The sequence below is a fragment of the Puntigrus tetrazona genome, unplaced genomic scaffold (genome assembly GCF_018831695.1).
Source record: "Puntigrus tetrazona isolate hp1 unplaced genomic scaffold, ASM1883169v1 S000000001, whole genome shotgun sequence".
NCBI lineage: Eukaryota > Metazoa > Chordata > Actinopteri > Cypriniformes > Cyprinidae > Puntigrus > Puntigrus tetrazona.
In genome coordinates, this window is record NW_025047681.1 from 5,156,725 (window position 1) to 5,166,291 (window position 9,567).

The following is a 9,567-nucleotide window of genomic DNA, read 5'->3' on the forward strand; positions in this document are numbered from 1 at the left end:
TTTAAACTAGAGAAATTTTACAGTTTTATGCACAAAATGAGCTCATTTCATTTGGGACAGAGGGCATGTTTGCAAAGTGTAGCATCTTCTCTTTTCAAAACAGTGGTCATATTTGTTTTTTTTTTGTGTACAAAATGTTTTGCTGTTGTAATAGTTGCAGTGTATGTGGTTTTGGCCTTTTCTGAAATAGACGTCATCTGGAGGGGAAGCATATGTTCCTATAAAACCTTTACAACCCTATATAACCCTTTCAACCCTATACCTTTCAGCGTTCGTAGTGCCTTCCAAAACATGTAAGCTGCCCACATCGCATGCACGTGCGCCTGCTAGAGCTTTAGTTGGCATCTGCAGATGGAGAAGGAGATTGTGTTTACCGACAGTGGTTTCTGGAAGTATTCCCAGGCCCATTTAGTAATGTCAAGAACAGAATCAAGCCGATGAGTGAAGCAGTATCGTCGGAGAACCCAAGACCACAGGCATCCAACAAAAGGTCTTGGCCTGGTTCCTTATGCAGATTTCTCCAGTTTCTTTGAATATTTTGATGATTTAGATGATGAGATTTGCCAAGCCTTTTGCAATTTATCATTGAGGAACATTGTTTTCAAAGTATTCCAAACTTTTTACACATTCTTTCACAGATTGCAGAACCTCTGCCCGTCTTTACTTCTGAGAGACTCTGTCTCTCCCTTTTATAGCAAGTCCTAGATGTTCTCCCAGCTGAATCTTTTCAAACTTGCTTTTTAACCCTTTATTGCCTTGCCAACTATTTTGAGACCTGTTGCAGGCATCAAATGAAATTAGCTCATTTAGTGGATACAAAAGTAAAATTTAAACCTTTGTTGTGTTCTCCACTACTAATAGTAATGACAACAACAAAAACATCCCAAAATGTGTATGTATGTTTGATCAGGAGAAGAAAAAGCAGCTTGCACATTGGATATGATGTATTAGATGTAGTTTCTATGCAACTTTTTGGTCCGCATGGTTGCTGCTACCTACCATCTCGATATTTTACACTTTTAAAAAGGTAACATACAATTATACAATTAATTATTACGTTTTAAAACATGGTGGTCCGTCACATCAATCACTATGCATGTAAAATAGTTCGATGGATTTAAGAGGAAAGGTAAAACATGGCAGCATAATCAAGATCCACGTTAACTCTTTATTTTAAGGTGACTGCACAAATTAATACCGAGTAATACTGATGTACTTACTCTGGGGTTATGGTTAGGGTCTGTTTTGCAGTTAGTTGCTTGTAATTATGCATATTTTATTTGTATTACATAGTAATCGCATGTATCACATGTACTGTCACTTTAAAATGAAGCGTTTCCAGATCCAGCGATCTTTTTTGCGTATCACTGAATGCTCTGAAATCACAGCCAACAAATAAATGAACTACATCAATCAGTCACAAAGCCTAAAATGCGCTGCTTAACAGACCTCACAGACATTCGATGCCAAACCAATAAATCGAACTCACGTTGATATTATTGATCGGTTTATAAAATGTTCATGACCGCAAAACTAAATGCCTGAGCCGAAGGGTTAGCTAGTACCAGCCTAGGCGGAGCGAGTTATTACATTTTGACGAAGGTCTACAGAGAACGCTTTCTTGAGAATAACGTGTACTATAAGACCGGCTGTGCATATTATGTAATTAGAGTCAGTTTTTGGTTTCATGTTGACTTCTAAGTTCATATGGAATGAAATTATCTGCTGTGAAAAAAACAAAAACAATCTCTGCTTGCAGAGAACAGATGTGAAATATTTACTGATTTACTCAACTTCATTGTGTAAATATGTGCATTTTACATATTTCATATGCGCTATTGTTTGTACAAAATAAAATATACTTTTAAAACGGGTGTATTTACATTTTTAGCCGCTCCAGCCGGGATGGAAAGTAATGCAGGACGTTTCATAAGCGAACAACTTCAAAAGCATGGGGACTGTAGAGGCGTGCGAGTCACGTGTCGTGTCTTTTTAAGATTGTTGACTCAGATGTCTGCCTTGAGATTAAGTCGTTCGCTCCTGTATCGTGCAGGGCTGGCGTTCTTAAGGCAGGGGAGGAATTCTGGGATATCTGACAGTGATGATGCAGCTTTGCCATCAGCGGCATCATCTGAGAAACCTGCTGAGAATAGAAATTCATGCTGGCTCTGAGACACAGAAGAGATGCTCTGTTCTTCAAAGCTTTTCTTAAAAAAAAATACTGGAAGTGCAGTATATCCTTGGAGTGTAACTCAGGTCCCCTGTCTAGATATTTCACTTTTGGGCTAACAGTAGAGAAAAAAAAATACACATATATATATATATAAAAAAAAAAAAAAAAAAAAAAAATATATATATATATATATATATATATATATATATATATATATATATATATATATATATATATATATATATATATATATATATATATATATATATACTACTGCTAATTAAATACAATAAATTTTTTCATCATAATTCATTTTATATATTTTGTGAGTGCTTTATTTAAAACAAAAGATTCAGATCGTAATGCATCTTGATTTAATCACACGAACAACAACAACAACAAAAAAACAATACTCATGAAAAATTAATAACTAAGCATACTCATTTGCATAACTGAGTCAAAAACAGCTTTTGTTAAATGGAAATGCGTATGGATTTTATCATTAATGTCGACACTACATCATTATATGTTAGCGTATGGATTTATCAAAAGTGACACGATAACTACTGCAAAAAGTTGAGTTCGTTGAAAGAGTTGAACAGAGTTTCATCATGATTCATATGATCTTCCGTGAGGCATCTTTTTCGGTCTGTCTAGGAGCTACCAACTAAATTAAGCTCATGCATTTATCAGCCACCCCCACAACACGTCTGTCTCCAGCCGTCTCTCCTTCCTGATTCCATGTGTCAATTTCTGTCCGGTTCTGCTTTAAAAAAATGTTCATTACTGGTACTTTACAGGCATCGGTCCAAAAACCCTAGTGAGTGAAATAAGGTCTTTGCAGAAAGAAAGTAACCTTTCAGAGAAAGGCTGTTTTCCAAAAGAAGTAATTAATTTACAGCTTTAAATCGGTTTCAGAGCATCTATCTATCTATCTATCTATCTATCTATCTATCTATCTATCAAAATGCTTTTTAATCACTTATCTTTTTCTGTAGTGTGTCAGTAGTCTCAAAAATATACATTACCTCTGGGTCCTTTTCTGCAATACTGCAGGTATAAAAGAGAAACTAAAACATAGGTTCAATACGTTAAACCTGGCGTTTTATTACTTTGCGAAAGTCCATTTTGCTGTGTTCTTATTACATTGCTTTAGGCAAAGAGTCCAAATTCGAGGTTGCGGATTCAAGCGGAGCTCCTCGTCTCTCGAGCACGAGCAAACCCTGCCGTCTCGCGAAGACTCAGGCGTCGTATTGTAATGCTAGGATATGTAATGCTAACTTCGACAGTATTCGTTTCCGAATCTCTCAGCGTATTAAAAGACTTTTGAAGTCATATTAACCTTCAAGTGACTGCGTGAAAAGTACACACTTTATTAAAAGTAGAAGTGAAAAAAGGAATAAAAGGTATCAAAGTTGTACCGCCCGCCAAAAGTGTCCAGTTTACATTTCCATTCATTCTTCCGTTAATTGTAATAATCCAGTGAGATTTTTGCAGTCTGACAACAGCCAGCGCTCCCAAAAAGCCTCGTAAGCCCACGGTTTGAATAGGCGCGAGATGTACTTTATGCTTACGATGCTTTTGGGAAAGCGCAAACCCAAGATCTCATCATCATCCGGTCTGTCTGGAATGACCACGAAGAAACAGATAAAAAAAACGGTGACGGACTAATACGTTTGCTCAGTACATACACATTGAACCAAGCCTTTTATTCCTTAGCGAGATTTTATTTTTCGCAATTCTCAGCAGGTATATCTGGCCGCTCCGTCTCAGCCGATGCCTCTGCATTTCTGAAAAAACAGGCATATGTAAAGAGAATGAAACCCGCATGTCTGCAGAGAACAGAGAGCGGTTCGGCCATGGACTCAAAACTTCAAAAGCTTCCAGGAAAGCTTTGAAAATCCGTGGCCTTCAGAGACTTCACACACAAAACACTGCAGCAGGTTCAAATGTCTTCTGCTCGGCTGTGCTCTGAGGAAATGCCCTTTTGCAATTACGGTTTACAGCAAGTTGTGGTAAACTTCTGCGGTTTGATTTCTCTACTCGTTCACCGTCAGTCCTCACGTATTATTCCATCTCTTCAACTAACACCGCAGCAATCAAAACATTATATTACATTAGTCCGAGGCATCTTCTAGTGGTGGTTCCACCATGGCCTTCTACTGTTAAATCCGTGCATTTAAGCGACAAGCTTGTATTAGACTAAACTAGCATCAAATCGTGCAACATTTCATCAGCAATCACAGGTCGATGTTAAAATACACATACAAACAACGTTTTCTATCAGGCTCTGAGTTTTCAAAGTGATCAGCATATTCTGTGATGAAATCCATTTAAATCACGCCAGTGTGTAAAATCGTTTGCACAGTCCATTTACCAAGCAATCTAAACTCTCTGGAACTGTTTAATTCTGATGGATATATCATTTTGCTTTTATCGCGATGCTTCATCTACTACGAGATACGAGCTGGGTGATGCAGCTAAAAAATTATCTTAATATTTTTCAGCCTTTCAGCGGCATTTAATATATATGTTAATTCGCTCTGAAAAGATGTTTTCTTTGCCAAACATGGTTAATGCAGTTCTTTATAACAAAGTTTTCACAAAAGCAACGCAAAGAAGACTTACATCTCAATGCATCATAATGAAGAGGAATAATTAGCTAATGTATATTTTTTACAGAAACATTGTGCGACCAGAATTCTGGAATTTTTTGATGATGTTTTAAACGAAAACTATAACTTCAAATCGCCTGAGCCAATGAACTCTTTTCTAGCTAGATTTAGCAACATCCCCATCCCTTTTGACACGATATGGTCAAAATCTACAACCTGACAGCGAGGCGGCAGGGGACAGAAAACAGTAAAGAGGCCGTTGAATTGAGCGTTTGTTCGGACATATGTTCTTCAAGGCCAGTGTGTGTGAGCTTACAAAAAAATAAATATATTTCTTTTGATGAAAAGTGAAATCCAACCCACAAATCCAAATACTATACAAGGGTTAATTACTTGCTAGATGTTCTCCCAGCTGAATCTTTTCAAAACGCTTGCTTTTTTTCTGCTCTTTTTTTGCCCCCAGAGCCAACTTTTTTGAGACCTGTAGCAGGCATCGAATTTGAAATGAATTCAGTTAGCGGATAAAAGTGTAAAAAAAAAATCAATTTAAACATTTGTCATGTTCTCTATGTTCTGTTGTTCATAAAATATCGCCTCGTGTGATTTGAAAGTTTTCGTTTCATTCAAATTTTACTAACGTTTCCGGAATTCAGGTCGCATGGAAAATGCCACATTGGGACTTTCACAAACAATTTTGAGTGATAACACTACTGAATGGCTGTATTTTGAATCGATTTATTAAAAGCGGAGAGATATGCGATAAGCGGGTCCAGTCTGCCAATTCACCGTTATTGTATTAGGAGGTGCCCCACATTTACATTTATATTTATTTTGCAGATAAACGGTTTCTTATCAGAGCACCAGGCAGAATATGCATAATGTGCATAATTACCCTGCGCAAGATAACAAAAGATGCAAATCGAGGCAGCAGGCTGGAAGCAGCAAGAGTCTTAAGGTTGAATCGATTGCGTCGACAAATGCTCAGTTTTTTTTTTTCCATGCACGAGGTTTCCCAGCATGGTGCTGAGAGCTGGGCTTTTGAAAACTATTTTTGGAATATCTGAGGTTTAGCAGATTAAAAAAGCTCAATTATGATTTCCGAGTGTATCACATTCCAATCTTTCATCAAAAGATGTCCTGGGCGGTAGCAGTGAATATCCGGTGACCCTTCAACCGTCTGTTTCTCGGTGTTGGATTAAGCAGAGAGCCACAGGTAACAGATTGGTGGGGTTTAATCTGACAAACACAAATCTCTGACCTTTAGAGGACATCCTTTCCGAATAAGCAGGGGAGGCAGCCTTAGTGCTTTTAATATTTTTAGAGAAGTCGTTATTGTCAGATCAGCCTGCGTCGGCATCCAGTCTAGTGGCATAATCAGCAAACACCACCGGTGAAGCAGAGACAGCTAATGAACCCTGCGGTTTCTGGCCTGTTTAAACAAATGGATCTGTTTTTGCTTCATTTCTATAGCCAAATGTAAAGCAAGACACTTTCTGAAAGTAATGTGTGTAGAGTTCGCAGTACAACAAAGACCAGAAATGTTTTACTTTAATACTGGATATATGTATTATAAATCTATAGTGATTAGTCTTTCTTGTGACTTTGTGGTAAAATCTTAGCCTGTTTTTTTGGCTGTTGAGATTTACCTGCTCGTGTGGTGGTGAGCTGCTGTCTGTTGTGCTGATCGAGATGTAGTGAGTGATCTCAGACAGACACGGCAGAGAGCACTGAATAATGGCGTCTGCTCCTCAGCACTTATGCTGTTACAGCCACTGTCCAGACTGCTGAAACACAACAAAACCCAATTAATCAGTATTGAAGAGTTACCTTATTAAACACAGTGTTGAAAAAAGAGGTGAATAAGTTCACAATACTCACTGCATTGTTATTTGCCTCTTTTCAACACTGATCTGATCTGAGGCTAGATTAACCTCATTACTACTACTACTACTACTACTCTCCAACCAACTTTATAGCACCACCACTAATTAAAATCCACTTCTTTACTATTCATTCATTTTCTTAAATCAAGACTCTGTCCGTTACAGTATGGCCTACATTTTAAATGTACTGTATTGTTTTTATTTACTACTTATATTTCTAATTTGGTTTAATTATCCAGAAATTTGGCTCAGATGACCATTACAGTCAGCAACATAATGCTGCCAAGACAAGATTTAGATTTTTTACTCAAAAGTGACAACAACACAAATTTCAGTTACATTTTTGACCTTAAAATGTAAAAAAGGTTGTATCTCGGCAACTCTCAATCTACTGGAATTTAAATTAAGTGCAGCTTCATTAGCAGCATGTTATAGAGGTACCTGCCAAATTTGGTGAGAGCACCACCTACAGGTCAGTGTGAATGGTCTTTTTATCTCAGTGTCTGGGAATCCTTTAGGTCATGCCATTTTTCCAGGATGTCATTTGTTTCCTGTATGCCATTTTGAAATTTGCTGCACTTATTTGTTTGTTTTTATTACTTTTACAGATCTGCACAAAAATGAATATGTATTAACATTACACCAGAGAAGTTTGAAGAAAGCTCCACCTACCGCTCCAAATATATAAACCTTTAATCAAAGCATTTATACATTTTGACAATATTGTCCAAATGCTGTTTTCTATGCATTTTTAGTTTTGTTGATTCCAACAATATCTTAAATTGTTATCATTCTCTGTAACTTTGCCTGTCCACCATTTTGAAGTATATATAGTACAAATCAACCAATGACATGTATATAGGTCTATATACTCCTCTTTCTCAAATATTTGGATTTAGCTACACACATAAAATACCTAACTGAACTATTTCTTTAACTATAAAAACTCTAAAAAGACACAGCTAGATGGAGACCTATAGCTGAGATAAACCACCAGTATTAAAATACATGGCAGTGAAATGGGAACATCCAATATGGCAGCTCTATTAAAGAAATGTCCAATAGTTGGAAAAAGTCAATGCCTGGTCTTTAATTGAAACTTCAAGAAACATTTCCTAAGGGCTTGTTCCAGAACCCACAATTGCAGTCTTGGACTGACTAAAAGCGCATCCCATTATTCATTATATTCAGGAACATGCGTGACCTGAATTCTGTACGTTGTCAAAGAAAACTTTCCACTGCAAGTTAAAAAGCAGAGATGACAGTATTTTGCAAAATGTTTGCAACTGTGTTAAAACTTACTTGCATTTTTACAACATTATAATTGTGTCCCATCGGGTAACAAAAGTTCCTCACATACAGCCTTCACACCCACACAGAATCTGATGTTGCTCTTTTAGATGTTATTAACTTTGATCCAGTTTCCAACAGTAAATCTAGCATAAGGAATGTAATTACGGTTTTAGAGAATAACAAATGCTAAAATGGTTTGAAGCTTCTTTTGAGAGATGTGCCTCTGGTTGGTCAAAGCAAGCACAATTAAGCAGTCGTTGGTTGTTGCCACATTACATAATATTTTACTTTTTAATGTACAGTAATAAATGAATAAGCAGGGACATTTCTAGGGGACAGTTCCAACTGGATCACGAGCCATCAAGTGAGGATTGTCCACGGAGAATGGGCTCTACGTGTTGATAACTTTGCAGTGATGCATTCATCCGTCGGAAAGCAGCAGAGCAATTTTTTGCAGCTTAGTTAATAAATGCTCTTTTTATAAATAGAAAGTTTTGAACATTACAGTATGTTTTCATAGTACATGCAATTCTTTTATCCTAAAATGATCAAGGAAAATTTGTCTTGGCATATATGATATGAAGAAAAACACAATCCCTTTAAAACCTGAAAGATGAAGAAGCATTGTAAACATGCAAAGCCAACTTCAGACTGGATTATTACTACGCACTTTATGATCTTCATCCTCACAGACAACTATAGATTTCAAAGCAATTTCCAGAGGGCTTTTCGAACGGCAAACACTCCAGAGACCATTAAAAAACCATACAGCCCTGCCAGACAGTTAATAATAATGCCTATTAAACCACGCATTTCACAGGAGTTAAATGAGCCAAAAATGCTGTTTGATATCTTTTTTAATACATTGAAAAGCACAAAAAATTCCCTCTCTCGTTTCAACATTTTCATTTTTATTCATAAATGATTCATGAGCATTACGTCTCTTTGAATATCGTTGATGTACATTTCAAAACTGAAATACTTCTTTTACGTTTAAACGCACAAATTACTACTGAGTTATATATTGTTTTCTTCCCATTTCCATCGCGATTGAATCAAACTCCAGTTGGCATCAGTCCAAAAGCAGGAAATTAATTTGGCAAATGGCACACAAACCAAAGGAGAGGCATTCTCTGAATCCCAAATCAAATATATAAAGATTGGTGGTTACACACAGGCCATCCAGAATATAAACTCACAGAAGCCGCGACAGAAGTGTAGGGTCCCATCTGGAGGAAATGAGCTGCGCCTCTTAATAATTTGGGAGGCTCTGGTGTTGTGATGTGACACTGGGTCCTAATGCAGTCTGGCACCAACGTAAAGCCGCCTTGACCAGGCCACAGACTGGTAGTGACATAGTCCCATCTTCACATTTTTGCAGTCCGCTGGTATAACAGGGAGTTAAAATGATGAATAAATCAATGGATTAGAGTAGATCTGAGCTGCATTTTTAAGTGCACTGCCACAGTCATAATAAATCACTTAGATGGAAATGAACATATTTATTGAGGAACTGTACACTCTAAAAAAATGCCAATTTATGAGTTACTGCCAATGACCCAACTGGTTTAAGGTTAAATTACTTGACTCAACCACGATGGAC

At 37.1% G+C, this 9,567-nt stretch overlaps 1 gene segment (V, D, J or C); it reads left to right on the forward strand.

The window, feature by feature from the left end:
• Window positions 1–3,748: 3,748 nt before the first annotated feature.
• The window catches only part of LOC122331671, a 6,501-nt gene continuing 682 nt past the window's right edge, over window positions 3,749–9,567 (forward strand). The window contains 1 exon segment of the V gene segment in view: window positions 3,749–3,791. Within this exon segment, the coding sequence occupies window positions 3,749–3,791 (43 nt within the window).